This window comes from Condylura cristata, unplaced genomic scaffold (genome assembly GCF_000260355.1).
Source record: "Condylura cristata isolate star-nosed mole 26May11 unplaced genomic scaffold, ConCri1.0 scaffold00020, whole genome shotgun sequence".
Taxonomy (NCBI): domain Eukaryota; kingdom Metazoa; phylum Chordata; class Mammalia; order Eulipotyphla; family Talpidae; genus Condylura; species Condylura cristata.
Window position 1 is genome coordinate 15,905,539 of NW_004567121.1, and position 21,996 is coordinate 15,927,534.

The 21,996-nt window shown below is 41.2% G+C and overlaps 1 protein-coding gene across 1 annotated transcript in view; it reads right to left on the minus strand.

Moving 5' to 3' along the window:
• The window catches only part of SLC3A1 (solute carrier family 3 (amino acid transporter heavy chain), member 1), a 34,412-nt gene extending 16,814 nt beyond the window's left edge, over window positions 1-17,598 (minus strand). Inside the window, exons 1-4 of the mRNA XM_004686241.2 lie at window positions 17,101-17,598; window positions 13,560-13,739; window positions 13,276-13,430; window positions 9,564-9,689 (exon numbers count right to left, since the gene is read on the minus strand). Of these exons, the coding sequence (XP_004686298.1) occupies window positions 9,564-9,689; window positions 13,276-13,430; window positions 13,560-13,739; window positions 17,101-17,533 (894 nt within the window). The 5' untranslated portion in view covers window positions 17,534-17,598. The remainder of the gene's footprint in view (window positions 1-9,563; window positions 9,690-13,275; window positions 13,431-13,559; window positions 13,740-17,100) is intronic.
• Between the last annotated feature and the right edge of the window lie 4,398 nt (window positions 17,599-21,996).

Below are 21,996 nucleotides of genomic sequence, written 5' to 3' on the forward strand. Positions count from 1 at the left end.
AATCAGCCCTAGTTTAGCTGCAACTGATCTTGCTCATCCCGGCTGGCCTAGTTCTCTCACTTGACCTCTGCATGCCTCATCTTCAGGTCCACAAACCCCAGGGTTTAATCTAGAGACCAGACATTTTCTTGAGATGCTGCTGTTAACAAGCCTCAGCATAAACACAACTCAACCTGACTTTTCCCATGGGATTTTTCCTTGTATCAAAAAATGTGTTTTTTAAAACTTGCACCCAACTCTGACTCCCGTGTCTTCCTCGCTCCCCTTTTCCCTTTTTTCTTTTGTGGATTCCTTTAAGGTGTAGCAGGTGGAAAACTTGATTAGTTTAAAACCCACAATGTGTTCTTACAAGCATCTTTATTTACTTCTTACCAAATGCGTTTATTCACTCAACATCTGAATTCTGACTACTGAGCAGGCACTTAGCTAAGCCCTGGAACTATATTCACAAGCAGAAAACAACAGACACGTTACAGGTCTCCTGGATTTTTCAGCATAGACAATCAAATAATGCCCAAATATTTCAATCACAGCTGTGATGGAGCCTAAAGAAGAGGAATGAGGAAAATACAAGAGGGTGAAGTGGGATTTGTCTGGGAAGTCTGCAGCCAGCAGGATGGCAGGCAGTGAGGGCAGTGAGTTAGAGACTGAGTAGAGAAGATCAAAAGTTAGAGACACCTCTGTTGTAGAAAAGGATCTCTGTGACTCCAGGCCTGACTTAGCATGAAACTAACCCAAGTTTCAGTGCCCTTCTTCTGCACAGGTCCTCTTCTAGCCAGCTTCTTTTCTCATTCTTTCTTTCTTTTTTTTTTTTTTAAGATTTATTTATTTATGCACACAGGTTGGGGTACAGGCAGGTGCAGGGCAGTGAGAGGATTCACCAGAGACGGAGTGGGGAGCAGACAGGCACATCGATGAAGTACACTGCTGAGGGGAGCAGCGGGTGAGAGGGGAGACAATAAAGGTCTGCAGTGCCATGTGGGTCACCTCCGGGGCTGGGGATTGAACTTGCACAGAGGCGGCTGCAGGGAGCTTTCAATGCTGCACTTTAACGCATTGCGCCACCAGGGAGGGCCCTTTTCTCATTCTCAATAGCCATTATTCTGTGCCTCGCCTGAAGAAGCGCCCCAATTTTATATGCTGCTGACCCCACACCACTGATGGCACTGTTCTTTGTGAGAAGGTACATTGGAAGAGGAACAGAGTGGCAGAGGGGAGCAGACAGCTTTAACCCATCCAATGAGTCTGTGACAAAAATGTAGGAAAACATTAAACCCACTGCACCATGGACATTAAGCTTTTGAACACCAATTTCCCAGAAAAAAAAAAAAAGTTAAGTCAGTCTTTTTTTTTGTGGGGTCTTTATTCCCTTTAAAATTCTCAGTACGGCTAAACATTAACACGACATGAAAGCATGACTAATGTGTACCCCAGCAAGGGTTTATGACCCTGGCAGAGGTTCTCACTTTAGTTCAGTCAGAGATAATATCATTGCTGATGAGACAAAACAGCAAAAACTGGATGGATATATGAGAAGGTTTTGTAGTTGAGGCTTTTTCTCATATGATCCAAAATTCATTCTTCCAAATACTTGCTCCCTGCTATTTATTCTCTCTAAGCAAAGAGCTCCAGATTCTCACTGTTAACCTTCTCCACACCAGAGATACTCCTGGCTCTTCAAGGATGAGGCGACACGGTTGGCACCTGGGACTCTGGGGACGGGTCACTGTGTCCCCATCCCTATCAGAGGACATCACACAGTCCTAGTTTTTCTACTGGGCACCTTTCCATTCTTTTCTCCTTTAACAACCCACTGCTCTGAGTGGAAGACAAGAATCAATTCAAAATGGCTGACAGCCAAATTCAGAAGCCTTGAAGCAAACCAGTCCTTTGGAGAGACTGAAGTGACTGGGCCTGTTCACCTAAAAACCAAATGGGGGAAAGCAAAGCTCTGCACTTACAGGTGACGCTTGAGAAGGCATCCTGGACAAGGGCTAAGCCCCAGACTGTCCATCTCAAAAAGGACTGAGAACGCAGTTCAGAAGTCTTGGTAAATCCTTGGCTAACTCCTCTAGGAGTCGTTGAGAAAGGATCCTAGGCTCTGGAACTTGACGGCTCAGGGTACAACCCGCTGGCCCCACTGTGGGTGGCAAGAGGAAGGTGCTGCCTGGTGCTGCCTCATTCATCCTCCATTTCCTCATCAACAAACGAGCTCACCTTGCCGGCTTCTGCGAGGACCGAGAGAGGAATTTCTGCCAGGGCCAACTGACCCTCGGGTCTTTCTATCAGCTCGTCTCTCTCTCCCCAGTTGACCCTCATGACTAGCCTCATCAAGAAACACTCAGACCCCTATCTCCAGGGACACCCCTCACCCTGGCAGGCCCCTCCTTTTCTATCTACAATGCAGTACTTTGAGGATACTGTTCCTGGGTCTCCAGCCTACACTTTAGAAAAGTTTCCCTTTGCAACAGTGTTTACTCATCTTCTTAATCACTTGTTGATTATTTAATGGGCACTTATATAAGAAACATACCATCCTGTGTGCATTACGAAGTTTTAACCATTTAATCCCCAAGCAATGATATACTCCACTATTGCTTCCATTTGACCAGTGCCAGAGCCAAAGCACGGGAAGATGATGAACTGGACCAAGGCCATAGAGTCAGCAGGTGAGCACCCCAGAACTGGAAGCCTCTGGCACACTCACCGCAGGCTGAATCAGCTCCCTTTATTTTCTTCCCTGGAAGCTCTTCCGACACCTGCTCCTGCCTCCCCCAGGACAATCAGCCCTAGTTTAGCTGCAACTGATCTTGCTCATCCCGGCTGGCCTAGTTCTCTCACTTGACCTCTGCATGCCTCATCTTCAGGTCCACAAATCCCAGGGTTTAATCTAGAGACCAGACATTTTCTTGAGCTTTGTGTCCCTAAATCCCTTGAACACCAAAGAGCGCAAACTCGACATGCCCAGACAGCCCCTCTCCTTCCCGTGTCTCCACAGTGGGACAGGGCACCACCACCCAGTGTCTGCCTTCACATCTCACACCTGGGGGCCTTTCCAGGCTCCTCCCTGAGTCCTGATTCCCCCCACCCCACCCCAGCCCCTCTACTCCAAAGCCCCCAGCATTTTTTCCCTGATTACTAACTACAACACTCTGCCCCCTGGCCACTCTGCTTCCAAACCCCTTCTCCAAAACCAGATTCAAATGCAAATCAAAAATCATTCCCTGATCTGAGATCTTATAACAAAAGTCCTCAGCACTGCTTTTCAAGCTGCTCAGGACCCAGTCCCTCTGGTTTCAGGGAGTCATGCTCCCACTCGGGCCGAGGGCCCTGTCATATTGAGCAATTTCTAGCACCTCTAATGGGCCATGATTTGTATTTTCTCTCAACTTAAAACACTCCCACCCACACCCCTGCACTTGACTCATTCATCTCTAGGTATCAAGGCTCCCAGTGGAAACCTTCTTCTGACCTCTCCCTCCCCCTAGGGTCGGGTCACACTAGATGCATTGTGTGTGTGTGTGTGTGTGTGTGTGTGTGTGTGATCCTACCCTGCTTGTCTCGACCCCTCAGCACACTTTATTATAATTGCCTTTTAGCTCCTACCTCCCCACCAGAATATAAACTCCGTGATGGTCAACTGCAACACACATATATTTTACCAAGCATCATACCCTCACATAATATATATTGTTACATGAGAGAAGTATGAAATGCCTGGCACATGGTGAGGTTATTTTTCAAACAGGCTGGGTTGTAAATAAAGCAGGTAGTGAATAAATTTTATTTTTACTTGAACTGCTTATCTCCAGCAATACTGTGCTCAGTAAGGACTCAGAGAGCTTACATTTGTGCTCTGAATTCCATCTTAGAGCAGGTTACCTTGACTGCTGGTCTCCAGCCCTAGTTAGAAGACACTCACTTCTAGGACCCATGACCCCAGGGAGCAGCATTCCCACATAGGGGCCACACTGTGCCCCAGAACTGGGTGAGGCCATCTGGAGTCTCTTCTGTGCTATTCCCCTAACCCACTGGGTCACTTCTTCTCCCTAGGCTTCAATCTCCTCAATTTTCTGATAGAAATTTGGAGGGCAAGTAAAAACCAAAGTCATTTGAAAAGTAAAAAATAGAAGCCCCACCTCCTCCAAGAAGGCTCCCTGATTTCTCTAGCTGAAAACAATCAGACCATGAGAGCTTCTGGGCAGAGCCACATCCTCTGATATGGAGAACAAAGGAGCAGAGAAGAAAATACTGTGTGCTGGATTTCTTCTGCCAGCCAGTTTATCAGCAGATAAGCTGAAATCCAAATGGAAGAAAGAGGAAGGTACAAGTTCTGTGAGCCCGAAGCGATTTGCAAGCAAGAGTCCTTGCAAATCGCTACAAGCTCTCCAGCTTGCAAATTATTAACCTGCTTAACTGCTGGCCGAGATAAGTTCTGCTGGGGAAAGTAGGGTATCAGAGTTGCCCTTCCTGTGAAAGGTCTGTTTCCAGAAACAAAGAGTCTTCACTTACAACTTCTTGATCTTACTTACAGGGGACCCTCGAGCAACATGCTTTTGAACTATCCGTGTCCACTTGTATGTGATTATTTTTTCAATCCTCAGATTCTGCATTTACTGTTTCAACCATCCTGGTGTGTGGGTTTAATCAATGGATACCGAGCCCACTCACAGAGCACATACTACAGGTCATGGTGGGCTGTGGGGGTCAGCACCCCGATCCTCTGTGTGGTTCAAGAGCTAACTGTAACTGTACTTCCAGTTGTGAGTCTTCTTAAATCCGTTGTGTAATTGGTGAGCCTCTCAATGGAAGCGACAGTAACTCAGCTCAAGTGGGCTTTGGTCCTCAGGGTTAGCAAATAAGCCCGTGACTCCCAGCATGCTGTGACTCGGAGCTCACAAGAGGACAGCTGCATTAGTCAAAAATTAATTAATGCATTGACCGGTATACCTTGGCAAAATTTATCACACTTGTCTAAACATCTGCAGATAATCCATCACTATTGCAATAGGGAGTTGGAGAAACTCACTGCCTGGTAAACCAACTAGTCTATACTCACATTTATGAATTTCCAGTGGAAAACACTGGAAAACACTGTTGGAAAAGCGAAACACAGCAAGAATTAGTTTTCCTCAAATACAGGAGTAGAATTACAGTTAGGAGTCGTTCCAATGCCCGGGTTTGAATCCGGCCCCAGTACTCTCAATGTTAGCATTTTTTACCTCTCTAAATCTCTGTTCTCTTCTCTAAAAAATGGCCATAAAATCTCCTGTTAGGCTTATTCTAGGCATTGAATGAGATAACTGAGGTAAAGCACTTGGTGCAGAGTAAGAGCTTTGGGTGTACAGAGATCGTTGGTGATGGGGAAGAGGAGAGTTCACACTCCACCCGAGAAGTGTAAAACTAACCCCGATTTTGCCAACTCAGCACAACCAGCATGGCCACTCCCAACCCCATTGAGGACAGGCTGCTCTGACCAGCATGGCCACTCCCAACCCCACTGAGAACAGGCTGCTCAGACCTACCAGGTGCTTCCTGTTAGAGTAGACCCCAAAACAACTCACCTAGATTCTGTAAAACATCAGGCACATAGTGTAAAAACAGTCTTATAACTAAAAAGTCTAGGAAAAATACTGGATGGTTTCTCTCATAGCAGGAACATAACGGAACAGACAAGAAAATAATGATAATGATGAACAAACAACCAGACAAGCTATATACCAGAGACATTTTGTGGGGGTGGGGTGGGGAATAGGATCAAAAACTGTGGGGGGAGGGAAATGCACTAGACTATGGTGATGGCACATGGGTGATTTGGTGATGGGAAACCCAAGGGGATTGCAATTGAGATGGAAAAATGCACAAAAATGTGTAAAAATAAACTATTATATATAAAAAAAAACTAAAAAGTCTATCAGAATATATTTAACAAAAGAAATGCTAGACTTGTACCCTGAAAAACAAAAAACATTGTTGAAAGGTATCAAAGGAGAATGAAAGAAATGGACTGGAAAGACATCCTGTGTTCGTGGACTGGAAGACAATGTTGTTAAGCTGGCTTATTCCCCCAAACTAATGACAAATTAAATGAAATTTCTACTAAATTCCCAGCTGGCTGTAACAGGGTGGTCCCCAGGAAAAGGGGAGGTTCCACATTTCCTGCCCCACCCAAAAGGTGGGTGGAGCTGAGCAGAGAAGAGAGGAATCTGGGGAAGAGACTGAAAGAGGAAGGAAGCAGGATGGAGAGCCAGAAGGTGACCTGAGGGAGACACACAGAGCAGAGACATGTGAAGAAACTGTGCCTGCTTCTTGGTCCTGGACTGGTTGAAACAGATGTGGGTGAGAGACCCACGGGGAGTTTCATTATGGCAGCGTTTATCTTGATGTTGATTTTGCTCTTTTCCTCCCAGTCTTGTCTGGCCATTTTTGACCCTTTTCTATGGATCCCAGCCAGAAGGTGCTTTAGGTTGTGATAGGCTTTCAGGCCTGGCTTTGGGCCCATTCCCTTTGGGTGGACTTTTATCCATGAGGGGACGGGTGGCTTTGGGTCCTTATAGAAATGATATTTTTTATCTTTTCTGTATTGCACACTAATTGTATTAAAGTTCCTTTCCATTGAAGCCCTCATATCTTATCTTGATGTGGCGGGCAGATTTGGGGGTTCAGTGGTGCCCCTCTCCCTGCCCTGTAACATGGCTACTTTGCAGAAACCGATAGGCTGATCTTAAAATTCATATGAAAATGCAAAGGGCCCAGAGTAGCCAAGCAATCTTGAAAGAGAAGAAGAAAGTTGTAGGACTCATACTTCCAGAGAGTGTGGTCCTGGCATAAAGACAGACGTACATAAATCAATAGAACAGAATTACAAGTCGAGAAATAAACCTGACATTTATGACCAATTTGTTGTCAAAGAATTCTAAGCTAGTTAATGAGAAAAAATAATCTTTTAAAATTACATGTAACTGGGTAGCCACGTGCAATATACATTGTATATACCCGTTCATACTGTATTAAAAATTAACAATAAGACAGATTGAAAACTTAAATGTTAAGAGCTAAGTCTACAAAATACTTGGAAGATTGCTTGGGAGTAAATCTTCATGGCTTTGGATTAGTCAATGGTTCTTAAATATGACACTAAAAGCACAAGCAGCTAAAAAAAAAATAGAAAAACTAGAGATCATAGCAATCAAAAATGCATATGTTTCAAAGGTACTACCAAGAAAGTAAATTATCATCCATAGAGTAGATGATAATTAATTTAAAACTCTTGGATCTAGAGTATATAACTCACTCTTTTTTTTTTTTAAAGACTTATTTATTTGTGCATACAGAACTGGGGTACAGGCCAGAGGCTCAGGGGCGGCGAGAGGCCTCACCAGAGACAGAGTGGGGAGCAGAACAGGCAGATCGACGAAGTACACTGCTAAGGGGAGCAGCGGGCGGGTCAGGAGAGGTCTGCCGCGCCATGTGGTCACCTCCAGGGCAAGCGGGAATTGAACTCATGCGGAAGTGGCTTTTAGTTTGTTAGTGCTGTGCTTTAATCCGCTGCGCACTCAGGGAGGGCCATAACTCACTCTTACAACTCAAAAATAAAAAGGCAACAATTTTTAAATAGACAAAAGATTTGAACAGATATTTCTCCAATGAAGATAAACTTTAAGCACATGAGATGTCAAACATCATTAACCATCAGAGTAATGCAAATCAAAACCACAGTGAATGATCATTCCAGGCCCACCTGGGACAATGATAACAAGAACAGACAATAACAAGTACTGATGAGGATGAGGAGAAATTAGAACCTTTGGCAAATAGTTTGACAGATTCTCAAATAACTAAATAGAAATTATAAAGATTAGATATATATCATAAATAGATATTGTATGATTTCATTTATGTGAAATGTCCTGAGTAGGCAATGCCGAAGAGACAGAAAGTAGGGGAGTAGTTGTCAGGCTCCCAGGTAGAGAAAGGGAAGGGACCAGGGACTGTCTCTTTTTGGGGGGGAAACAAATATTGTGAAATTAGTGGTGAGAGCCACTCAACTCTATGAATATACTAAAACCACTGAATTATACACTTGAAAGAGGTGAGTGTTATGCCATGTGAATTCTATCTCAATAAAGCTGTTACTTCAAAGCAGAACAAGAACAAGGTAAAGCAGTTGGCTGAATTACTCCGAGTGATTCAACATAGTGCCTGCATCCGCTCCCTAGGCTGATAGAGCGAGCTAAAGAGTCCCACAGCTCTCTGCTCTGTTGTGTCAGAGGCCCCCTTCCCACCCAACGAGAGCATGACCCCCACTCACCTAAGTCCCCTGCCCCGATAGTAACAGCAGCCATATTGGGAACAACACAGCTAATGATTACTGTGAATTTCATGCTAGGCACTCTTAGAACAGCCCTCTCATGGGTAGGAATCCCAAGACTGATCTGGTCACTGCAGGAAACCTCCTGTGCACAAGCCACAGAAGGGTCAGTGCACTCAGTCTACCCCTTACAACAGCATTCAAGGCCCGAAGCACAAGCCCCACTTCTGCACCTCAGGCCCTCTTTCCTCTCATTTTACTGCAGCATGCTGGTAGGACTGCCAGATAAGAGACAGGACAACCAGTACAGTTTTTCATTTCAAATAACCAATAATCTTAGTGGACGTTTGTTTCCAATATTGCATTGTCTGAAGTCAAAATGGACCCGGGCGGCATGTCACTTGCTGTGTATCAAGCAACCCGCTGGCACGAACTCCCAATTGGTGCTGACACGGGACCCTTGAGAGCATTGCATTTGTTCTTCTGCCTGCCTGAAATTCTCTTCCCGCAGGAAGTCACATGGCTCCCTTTCAAAATGCAGGTCTTTGTCCAAACAGCACCTCATCATAGGGAATCTCCCAAATAACTTCTCCCCAGGACTCCTAGGCCCACATCCCTTGGCATTGGTCACCAACTGACATGTCAGGCATTTGATTGTCAATTGCTAGCCTTCTTCTCAAAAATACAAGCAACTCCTTGAAGGCAGCGCTATTTTTTTTATCCACTGCTGCCTTCCCAGTGCTTAGAACAAGACCTGGCAAGGAAGAGACAACAAATGACTATCTATTGAGTGAATAAATAAGTGTTGTGCCTGGGTTCCAAACAGCCCCAGAAAACAAAAACACTCCATCAATGGTGTTTCACAAATGAAGAATCTAAGACACTGAAAAACCAAATCACTCACACAAAGCCCACTGCAGTCAATGCTGGGGCTGTGTCCTGATGCAGGAGTCAGACCCTGGGCCCCGGTTTTGACCCACCTCACTGCACCAGTTTTTCATCGCCGACAAAGCAGCAAGATGGAGCTAAGGCAGCAGGTTTCTGCCTCCCTCCCTTTTCAATTATTCAGAGTTAGAGGGAGAAAGGAGCCGCCAACACACCTGAGTGTCTATATGTGCTTCAAACATCTCAGTCCCAGAACTTAATTGTCCTTCCTGGTTTGCCTGCACAATTACTGTTCAACATAAAGTATATCGAAGAACCACTTAAGCATCCACATAAGAGAGAAATTCGTGTGGGTGTTTGTACTTACTTTTATTTCTTCTTGAACATCAGGATTGCGGAAATTTAAATCAGGTTGCTCCTTCGTAAACTGGTGAAAATAACATTGCTGTCGTACTTCATCAAAGTGCCAACTGGAGTTTCCATATACACTTACCTAGCACACAGAAAACAGCAAGTCAGTTGGTTAGCATTATTCGCACGATGGTATTGCTCACAAAGGAATAAAATCACTTTCACTGACCCCATATAAGCTCAGGGCATAAAACCTCCGAATGTTCCTTCGAGTTGTTTAACTAGGTAAGTTAATTCCTTGAATGTCACCCCTGACCTAATGCCCTACAAAGTGGATATGAAGTATTTATACAACAGAAGTTTTCATAACAAACACAAAAGCAAGCCTATGTTCTCAAACCCAAAATAAGGCTGATTGAAGGAACAGCCATTTATAATATATTTTCTTTAAACTTCTGTCTAGATTCAACTCTGACTTGTGAAGAAAAAGTAAAGGGTGGTCAAGTTCCACAGGTCTCGGAACTTGAGTTGAGATAAAGTGAATATTTAAATTATATCCTCAGAAAATCCTTAAAGTCATTCACTTAAAAACGACTAGTTCTTGGAAATACAGGAAATCTGGCCCCTTAAGGTCTTGGTCCCCAGCAAGTATGTGGCACTGGTGCTGTTTTCATCTTTCTAGAACTGGACATATCCATGACATCACTCTCTTGCTTGACCTTCCTGTATCTCTCCCAGATCTGTCTTAGTCCCCTTAAATGTGAGAACGCCTCTGAGCTCTACTACCATTTCATGCTAAGAGAGCATCTGGACAACATTTGAAAACTGAGGGATCTTCATATAAATCTTTTTTCTATTTAGTCATAAGACCTAGTCACACTAGCTCCACATCACCATGGCAACAAATGGCAGAAGCTAAGTAGTAGCTGTGGTCTTTTAAGGAAATACACCCTCATGCAAGGACTTCATGGACCTCCCAGACACTAGCCAGGGTAAGTTATTTACACTATGTGTAATTGAGAAAAGGTTGATATTCAGAATACAAAAAGAACTCCACAAATCAATTTCAATGGGACAGTTCAAAAGAAAATCAGGGAAAGAAACCATAAGTAGCAATGTCACAGAAATAGAAACTCACGTGAATAAATATGAAAAAATGTTTAACATCATTAATAATTGAGTAAGTACAACATGAGTAATGAGATAAATCATCATTAGTAATGAGTAAAATTAAGACTTCATAATGATAACAATTTGTTTGTTAGTACCAGAATTAATGAGAATATTTCTTTCTATACTGCTGGAGGGATATCAATTGGTACAACCATTTTGATAATCAATTTGGCATTATATTGTAGAGTCAAGCATGCAGTATCCTGCACTTAGCAATTTTACTTCTTGTCATTAGTCATGGGTAAGAAGCTAGTGCACTTGTACCTAAGGAGAAATAAATTAATGATGGTTTACTCTCATTAATAGTATCACTGTTAATAGTAAAACAAACAAAAAACACCCAACTAGAAACAGAAAAGCTGCCCATCAACTGAAGAACAGATAAGTAAATCATGCTTATCCATTCATGTGCCGGAATATTATACAATGGTGAAAATGTATGCATCACAGCTACAGAAACTACAGGAATGAGTGAAAAAGCCTAGTTATAAAGACTACTTATACCATGACAGTTATTATAAAATCCAAACAAGACAATTGAATAATTTAAAAAATACATATAGTAGATGTACCGTAGGTAAAACATAAAGCAAATGCTTTGAGAAATACAAGATTCAAGGCAGTAGTTACATCTGCAATGTGGCATGAGGAGTGGGGGACAGAGAGGAGCTCTCAGGCAGTATCACCTGTGTGGGTCAATATTCAAGTTCTTAGTTTGAGAATGGGTCATTAATGTTCATCATATGATTATATTCCCTAGGTTAGGTATATAATACATTTATGTTAAACAGTTTTATTCAAATATTACTGAATATACGCAACTATATATATTTAAGTTTGTAATGAAATCAGTTTTCATCCCTAAACAATCGAATCTGCTTCCTGTCACAATAGATTAGCTTGTAAGTGAAATCAATAGTATATTCTCTTTTATGTGGCTCCTTCCACACCTCAGAGTTATGTTGAGTTCATCCATAGTGTTGCAAGGGAAAGTTCCTTCCTTTAAACAACTGAATAGTATTCTCTCATACTGCTATACCACAGGGTATTTATAAATCTATCATATATTACACATATTCATGTATGAATCAGCTATTGCATTTTATAAGCCACAGTCTTGACTATAGTGGAGAACTGAGGGAAGGGGAAGATGGTGGTGCCAAAGGAGATGGCTGTTACAGTGGTAGAGGCACCAGATGATACATTTGGAAGGACAGACAGCCATTTTTAAAAGCAGCTGTGGAGTTGGACTGACTAGATCTGATCCTTAACCTGTCCTTTAGGACTGGTGTGCCTTGGACAAAGTACTTAACATTTCTCTGCCTCAACCTGCTCAACTGTAAAGCAAGAATTAAAACCTAACTATGATGATAGGATGGATTAAACCATAAATTTAAAACACTTAGCACAAAGGTTAACATATTTGCATTTGGTAAATAATTGCTAACATTATCATTTAAGGAAGTGGGTATATTTGGAAAAATAAAAAATCAAAGAGGTAAAACTTGCAGGACTTGCCAATGACTTGTTTACTAGGCTGCATGTTGGTACCAATCACTGAACCCGGGGTATGAGAGATTCCAGAGCTGGGGGAAGATCACAGTCAGCTTTGACACATACTGACTTTGAGTGCGCTCTTAGGTCAGCTAAAAGTTCACAACCAGGAGGCAGCCTGTTTAAATGCTCAAAGAGAAGGAGCAAGAAGAGAGGACAAAGATGATACAGAGCAAAAGGCTTTGCAGCAAGAGGAGAAAATGTGAGGCCAAGCAGCAACAAGAACTGTCTTAAGATGCAGGTAGACTTGCCAGATGAAGTACAGGACACCTAGATAGAGCTGATCTTTAGATAAACAGTGAACAGCTTTTAGTATAAGTATGGTCCCTGCAATATTTTATACAAAAAAAAAATACTTTGTTTATCTAAAATTCAGAATCATTGGGCTTACTGGATTTTTATTTGTAAATCCCAGATAGGAGGCACCCTCTATTGCAAAAGAAGTGAATACAAAGAATGGGTATGAGGGCAGGCAGGTTCAATAGCTTCTGTTCTCTCTTTGATGTAGAGTTTGCTGTAAGAGTGATAAGAGGTGGCAGGTCAGATGTTTGAAGAAGAGGGAAGGGATGAGGTCAGTTGGAATTTTGTAAAATTCCCAAGAAGCCTGTCCCAGTTCAGGCTGGGACAATGATTGTGTGATGTCCGCAGAGGCTTAGACACCACAGTTCCCACAAGGAAAAAAAAGGTGGTTGGGTTGGGTTGGGTTGATTGGGGGAGGCAAAAAGCCAGAAAATTCTCTAAGCTGGAGAGAGTGAGAAGGGAAGGCGAGGGAGAGATTAATAGAGAATACAAGTTTTAAACTGCTGGACATCGGCGCTACAATAAAAACAGAAAGGCAAACATTAGCAGACTCGGGTACTTATTTCTATTTCTTCGAGAAACATTGCTCCCTTCCTATGACCTGTTCCCATTATGTTTCCCTCAAAGAGCTTTACAAATAACTGTCTGATCCCTGACTCTCTGTCCATCTGCAGTCTGTAATCAGCCAAGCTGGTACTTACCCAGTTGTTGGGTGGTATGACCATGCCATTTGTATGGGTACAGTTGTGCCAGATATAATAATCGGTATATTTCCCTTCCTGCTTCCGACTCAACTGAAACCAAGCATGTTTATCACTTGTGTGGTTTGGTATGAAATCAATGATTAATTTCAAACCTGAGTGAAAACATTTCAAATGTTAGGAAAAGATTGTTAGAAATACGTGACAATGAAGGAAAAATGCTTAAGAAAAACATTTCTCCAGATGTTTTCTACTCCCATCCCACCTGCTAACATTCACTTTACCTTTATCATGTATGGCTGCAACCAGATTCTCAAAATCTTTCATGGTTCCAAAAATGGGATCGATTTCTCGGAAATCTTCAACACCATGACGGAAATCTTTAAGGGATGATTTATAAAATGAAGTGATCCAAAGAGTTTTTATATTTAAAGTGGTGATGTAGTCCAGCTTATCCTGAATACCTAAGGGGAAAAAGTCCAGTCCATGAGAAGTAAATAAAAGTTGGTTTTTTGATTGATGGATTAAAATAAGATAATTATGCTTAAAATGGAAATGTTTGAGAGAGAAACTTTTAGAACTTTGCTGAATTTGAGTAAAATTCAAATAACAAGGTTTAGTTCTATCAAAAAAAATCAAATGTGTGTTTAGCCATAACCTTTGACCTTTAGCATAGATACATAACTTAAAAAAAAAACAACTATCGGTGGCTTGTTTATATTTTAATTCAAAACCTAACAAGGTTTTATTCTACACATGGATTCTGCACAGTCAGTCAAGGCATTGGTATTGGGCTAAGTGCCAGGACACAAATAACAAAAAATAAAGGCGAGCAGCAGTTCAGCTGGTCTAAACGGAAAGAGCCCCTTGTTGCATGGACTTCGGAGCGCTTGCAATGTGACAGCCTGAACTGAGATGTGCCACCAGTGGAGAGCACACACAGAAGTCTAAAGACCTAGTAAAAAAATAAAAAAGGTAGCTATCTCATAAGGATTTCATGCTGAAATTCAATATTGGATATATTAGATTTAACAACACATTATCAAATTTAATTTCACCTATTTATTTTTCATTTGTTTAAAGTGGCTCCTGCTATATCTGTGGTTTGGATTCTAGTTCTCTGGATAGGAAGCAAACAGAGGTGGGAATGGGATGGTGGGGGATGCCAGGAGTTCTGGCAGCTTCTGAAATGCCGTTTAGAACATTTTCACACTGCAAGGTCTTAGCCCAAGGCTGCAGGGCAGAGGAAGCCAATGGCCCTGAAAGCAGTGGCAGAGAAGGATATGGGTAAGGATGGGTCAGAAAGAGGGGCTTCTAGGCAAGGAAAACTGAGTAGGCAGGACAGCTGCACAGGGCCTAGGGGCTAGGGAAGGAGACCCTGGTGAGCAGAAAAAGACATTTAAACCAACAGTCACTCTCTGCTTTTGCTGAATTTGGACTGTTTTCTTGTTGGCTCACAAGGAAGCCAAGAATTAATACAGAAGAAAATTCTAGACCTGACCAAGAGGAGATATAGTAATGAAAACTTGTACTTGGAACCTTGCAGGATAATTGGTGCATGTGTATGTGTTTGAGTGTTGGAGATGGGGAGGGTGGAGAGGCCTTCTAGTTCAGAGTCCTAAATGTACATTCAGAGACTTGAGTACAGTGTGTTATCTGAGAGACTTCCTGCAATCAGAGGTCACTGGCCTGTTGGAGGTCACAGATCCCAAAGCACAGAGTTGCCCAGTTCCTGGAATCTGGCCTCTTTCCTTATCACAAGAGCTGCTTATTTGGTCCTTTCTCCCCTTCAACAAGCCCATAAGGGTGGGGCTGAGATCTCAGAATGTCAACAGGTCACAAAAGGATTCTGATTTAAGTCAGAACAATACATCTTAAGACCATCACAAAAACAGGGTGCTTAAAACAAAGTGACTTGATAGACACAAAGAAAACAAGGGATTCCAGGCCGGTCCTCAAGACAGAAGCAAACAGCAACCCAAACTGCAAGCTGGAATGGTCCCTTCAAATAATGACAGCAAAATCCCCGCAACTCTGAGAACAAATACCTCATGTTTCTAGAAGCAGCCAGTTGATAGAGCTGACAAATGTAAAAATGGAATTGGGCTGTTCCTGTAAACAGGAACTTGGGAAATATACAGGTTACCAAGGTTGGGCCAGGAAATGGGGAATGTACTATTTTGGGGAATTTTAGCTCCCCATTTATGTTGAAACATCACTTTTTCTAAGCACTTACTAAGGGAAAAGCCAGGGGTGCTAGCTAGGCCTACGGGGGGTATGTTGGGAAGCCAGTCACACACAGATCTAAGAAGACAACTCACACAGGTCAAAACAGCACAGGCGCTCTGGAAGGGAAGTTCATACTGACTGGGAGGATTATAAAGAGGAGATAAGGATTAATGCAGGAAATGGGATTGAACTGCACCTTGAAGGACAGATAGCATTTCAATTAGTGAGGCTGTAGGAAGAAAGCAGTCAGCAACAAACACAGCACATGATAGGAACAAAAATGAAATTCCTTTCATGAAGGTTTGTTATTTGTTATTATTTCACTAAAGAGAATTGAAGGTTTTAAGTTTATTTGTAATATAGTAATGAAAACTTGTACTTGGAAACTTGCAGGATAATTGGTGCAAGATTCAGCTCATTCACAGCTCCCACACTCTATTATACCAACCCATTTTATTTTCATCAACCCAAGCAGCATTATCAACACAAATAGTTTGTTTCTTATTGTTGGCCCTTAGCAGGGAGGTCCTATCAGTCAATTGTCCAGGTCAGCTCCAAACTATTCCTGCTGTCTGGCATATTTGACTAGCATCCTGGTTCCACAATAAATTGCAATTCTATTCTACACATAAGCCACAAGACATTATTAACATTAAAAAATAATTTTATTTATTATGGTGGCACACGGGTGATTTGGTGATGGGAAACCCGCGGGGATTACAATCGAGATGGAAAAAAAAATGTGCAAAATGATGTAAAAATAAACTTTTGTAATAAAAAAATAATAATTTTATTTATATTTGTAACCACTATGGATGCTTCTTTTTGGCTATTAATTCAAGTAATGACCATCACACAGTCTTGCCTTTCCCCCCTTCCTTCATTTTTCAGTAATTAAGCTTTAAAAACACAGTCTATACCTTTTAAAGACACCACTCAATTTTTATCTAAACTGCTACTTGAAGCAATTAAAAGGGGAGCGGGAGTGAAGTGGCACAAATGGAGGTGATGTGGGGGGGGCACCCAGTGATTTGGAGTAAAGAAAGACGGCTGCTTTGGTGGTGGGTGTGAGTGGCGACCTACATCTCAGGAGGTGGGGACCTGTGCCCCTAAATCACATCTACTGCTGTCAACCTGTGGTATCTTAATTAAATAATAAAAATGAAATTTTAAAAAGTGCTATCGAAGTTTTAGTTACTAATGAGAAAGTCTCAGCCAGATTTCCAAACCAGCCAATGCAAGTATTGGGGACGCAATCGTAAACTTCACTCACAAATAATCAGCTACAAGTACACAGAAAACAGGCTGCAGGGGGGGGGAAGCAGCCCGTGCAGGAGGTCAGGCTTGATGACCGACCAAGCCTAAGTACTTGGCTCGCAGTAAACTGAACAACTCCTTGAAGTTAAAGGAAAAAAATTGCTAACTTTCACTACGTTTGACTGCGTGGTTTAAAATACCATAAACAGCAGAACTTGACCTGACCAAGCCATACGGAATGTGCTTACCCGACAACCTAGGCATAGTTGCGTTCCAAGGACTGAGAGAGAGCACTAATCTCCCCGACCCCACCTTAATTCCCCACCCCTGCCCAGGTACCTTTCAGATCTCCGTTCCCGTCGCCGTTGCTGTCTTTGAAAGATCGCGGGTAGATCTGGTACATGGGCCCCGCCTGCCACCAGTCTAGGCACTTGGGGGAGATGGCGATGATGGCTATGGTGGCCGAAATGAGCGTGAGCACAGCAGCTACAGTGAGCCAGAAGAGGACCTCGCGGGGCACCCGGTAGCGAGCCTGGTGCGAGAAGTGGAACAGTACCTCCTTGGGCATGCCGGCGTACGGCTGAATGACCTTCAAGGGGTCGGAGTCTTCGGGGTCAAGGATGCCCACCACGCTGTGCTGCGGGCTGTCCTCTGGGCTGCGGGGATCCAGGTCCTGCTCCAGGTTGTCTTCATTTTGGACAAACCCGTTGTTTGTCTGGCAAGCCTTCATCCGCATCCCGACGGAGTCTCCCTTGTTTTTCTTCTTAGCCATGTCTGAGCTCTTTCTCCTGGGAATGTCCTCCGTCAATAACAAAGGTAGAAAGGTGGTTTGCTGAAATGCTTGCTTGTGTTAATGAGATCTTCGTGGTTTATAAATAAACCTACTGGCCAAAGTCCAGAGGAGGGAGAAAGGGTAAAGGTAAAAGGGGTTAAAAAAATTTCTTCACACCTGTGAAGCTGATGAAGCTGCAGTCACAATACTGGGGGATTGAACCATGCAATAGGGCAAAAGCAAGGAGGAAAAATGGGAGGAAGAAGCAGGTTTCCTTGCCACTTACGCTGTCACTTGATTCAAGTCAACCAGGGTTCACAGCAGAATTACTCACTGTGGTCAAAAGTGGAAACAAACCTAATGGCTATCAGTGAATGCGTGGATAAACAAATGCGGTGTGCATGTACCGTGGAATATTATTCGATCTTGAAAAGTAAAGAAATTCTGCTATATGCAAAAATGTAAATAACAAAATCATCACGATATAAATCAGACTCGAAAGACAAATGTTATATGATTGCAAGTACATGATATATCATAGATAAGTGCATAGTCAGAAGTGTGGTTACCATTAATGAGGGAAAAGGGGGATGGGGTGATATTGTTTAATAAATTCAGAATTTCCACTTGAGAGGACGAAAGTTCTGGAGGTGGGTAGTGGTGATGTGCCCAACAATGTAAAGGTGTTTAATGCCACTGAACTGTACACTTAAAAATGGCTAAAGAGGCAAATTTTGTTTTATATATACTTGACCATGATTTTTAAGTTAAAATTTTAAACAGTTTTTTTTTCTTTTTACCTAGGTATGAGAAAAAGAAACAAATATTGAATTTTGCCAGAGGGACAGTTTTCTTGTTTGTTTGTTTTTTCTGTTTTGAAGTTCTCTTCTCTTCCTACAAATTTAAGAGGAAGAGGATCTGGAGACTGAAACTAATTTTATTTTACTTCACTTCAAGCCAACCCTATAAAGATCCATTTGTATGCTCAGTTTCACCCTTCAGTCATGTTTCCTAAACTGGAATTCCAAATTCCTAAATTTGGAAGTATCTTCCAAAGAGGCCTTTGTGGAGTGGGTAGAATCCCAGTTACAGAAAGTTTAAGGGCTTTCCTATATCTAAACTGTTTATAATATAAACACTAAAGAGCTGTTTAATCATTGACTAATTTAAAATACATTGCAACCCTGAAAAAACTGCATTAAAGTTAGGTGTGTTTTTCTAGAAGACTCTGCAAGTTTTAAAACAATGTCATGATTCATAGTTTCCAATTACTGGCCCTTAAAGAGCCTTAGTAATCATTTGATCAGATAAGGTTTTTAAATAAGTGAAGTTATCTGAATCAATACTATTACTGAATTTATTATATAGAAGCAAAATGTGGTACAGAGGAATGAATTTGGCAAACTTAATTTTTTTTTTTAATGAGTAAATCCCAGTATGTGTCTTGCTGGCTATACAGTTGGCAAGTGTATATTGGTGGGAATATAGACTGGTCTAGTCCCTATAGAAAAGAGGAAGAAGTTTCCTCAAAATATTAAAAATAGACCTACCATATGATCCAGAAATCCCATTCCTAGGACTCTAGTTGAAGGATGCAAAGCATGAACTGAAAGGGCTAGAAGCTCACCTATGTATCACAGCACTATTTACAGACATGACCTAAGTATACAATGACTGATGAATGGAGCAAGATGTGATGTATTTATACAATAAAGCATAACTCAGCTATAAAAAAAAGGTGAAATCTTACCATTTGCAACCACATGGAAGGAACCAAAGGAGATTATGCTAAACAAAATAAGTCAGAAGAAGAAAGACAAGCATCGGATGATTTCACTCTGGAAATTTGGCTATAGAATTGAGCCTACCAAAGAGTAGGTGTGTTTTCCAGCCACCACTTGTGGCTGTGGATGTGTTAACATCAATCTGAAGAGATGTGCAGCTAGGCACCTAAATCATATACAGTGTTGCAACTAATGTTATATCAGTGAGAAAGATAAAATTGAAAAAATCCACATACATTTTACTGGACAACAACATCAGTTATTTTAAAGAAAAAACAAAGCTATGTTGTTTACTTCCTTCTTCATGCCAAATAAATTCCAGGTGAATCAGAATTAAAGGTTTAAAAGTACAGCTGCAAGAATTCTGGACAGAAATTTGTGTACTTAAAATAACAATCTTAGAATTGGAACATCTTTCCAAATACTATATGAAATACAACGCTTGTCTATAAAGGAAAAGATTGGTAAATTTTATTCCAGAAATTAAAAAGAAACAGAAAAAGCCAAAAGGATACATGACAAAATAGAAGAAAATATCTGTAACACATTTGAGAAGATACTTTTCAAAATATAAAAACATTCAGACAAGGGAGTGTGGGTATAGACAGTTGACAGGAAAAACATACCAAAGGCTAATATACATAAAATGTAAATTTTACTCAAAATGAATAGAAGCAAAAATAAAAAGACATATTAATTTTATATTATCATTTTGGCAAAATGATTATGTATGATAATATCAATTTTATAAAAACTATATAAAAAACAATCACAAATTTGTGTCAGGAGCATAAATTAGTGCTATCTTTGTATAGAGAAACTTGGGTGTATTTATCAAAATTATAAGTTGTATAACAACCTTTAATTCAGAAGTTACATGTGAATTTTTACTTTGATTATGTAACCAGCTAGATATATGCACGATGAGGAACACTGCAACTAAATTAGGAGCAATCGAAATATCCATTCATACAGAAATATTTTAATAAATTATGACATATTCAAACAAAGAATGAGTTTATCTGGACTGATAAATGTCCATGAAATAGAAAAACTTCAGAAAAGTATATATAGTATAATCAGAATTGTGCTTGGGGGAAAATTGTGCATGCATAGTAAATTCTCAGCTACTGGTTGACCAAAGACTGAGAATCAGGGAACGAGGGTGATATCCGTTGTCTCTTATTTTTCATCTTACCCTGATGGTGTAATTTGCCTTCGACATACATGATTTTTGCAGTAAATAAAGGGGGGGGAGATGTTTACATCCTTTAACTTAGTATTTCCACTTCCAAATATCTATTTTAACAAAAAGTTGTGTATAATAAGGTTTATTAATACCTTATTATACCAAACATTGGGAATAAATTTAATGTTCAATGACATGATTAACTAAAGAAATTATTGCATACATATAATAGAATATCAGTCATTGAGCATATTTGCAAAGATTTTAATGACATGGAAAAAATCTCACATCACAAATATATAGAAATTGTCCAATGATGTGAAAAAAAAAATGCCATGCATATGAAGGCCCATTAGGAAATGTTTAGTGTTTATTTCTGGGTTCTAAGATTATGACTGACACTCATTTTATTCTCAAAACTTTTTAAGGATTTGTTATAATCTATCTACAGTTAATATGCATTACTCTGTCACTGGGAGGAAAAAATCCCTTGAGTTGGGAGTCTACTTAAAACTTCCAGGTAGGTGGTTCTTCCTAGCAAACCCACCCCAAATTCATAAACACCCCCTAGGAATATAAAAAAGGGGGGGGGAGAGAGAAAAGCAAACTTTCAAAAGCAAAAAGAAAACATGGGTTCAATGAACAAATATTGAACTACTGTAGAAAGTTGGTAGTAATGTGGAAAAGGTATCCACAGAGCCAAGAACTTCAAACAAGTTACTTACTTTGAAGAAGATTTTAAAGGAAATACGGGTTGTAGAAAGTGAAACACACTGCTGTTAAAAGTTGTAAGCATGGCCCTCCCTGGTGGCGCAGCAGGTTAAAGCACAGCACTAAGAAGCTTAAGCCACTTCCGCATGAGTTCGATCCCCGCATGAGTTCGATCCCCGCCTGCCCCGGAGGTGACCACATGGCGCGGCAGACCTCTCCTGACCCGCCCGCTGCTCCCCTCAGCAGTGTACTTCATTGATCTGCCTGTTCTGCTCCCCGCTCTGTCTCTGGTGAAGCCTCTCACCGCCCCTGAACCTCTGGCCTGTACCCCAGTTCTGTATGAATAAATAAATAAATCTTTAAAAAAAAAAAAGTTGTAAGCATGAATAACAAAGAACAGCAAGGAAGATTTTAGAGCTAACCCGGGAAATCAGAATTAAGATTCAGAGATAATAAAGATAAATGAGTTAAATAAATTCAAATCCAAAGTAAGGCACACAATCATGATAATCAAAGATGACTAGCTAGAAAACAGAGGTCAGAACAATGGGGAATACCACAGGAACCAGAAACACCCTGCAACTGAAGAAACAGATATACAGAAAGCAGTACTTGATGAATATATTTAATGTATGTGTATGTATACACATGAATTTCAAAGCCATAACATCAAGACTCCCACACAGCAGCTAGCCTTCAGAGTAACACAGGACATATAACCCATCATATCTGTAAATATTCAACATAGCAGGATTTTCTCTATCACATTTACCTGTTCA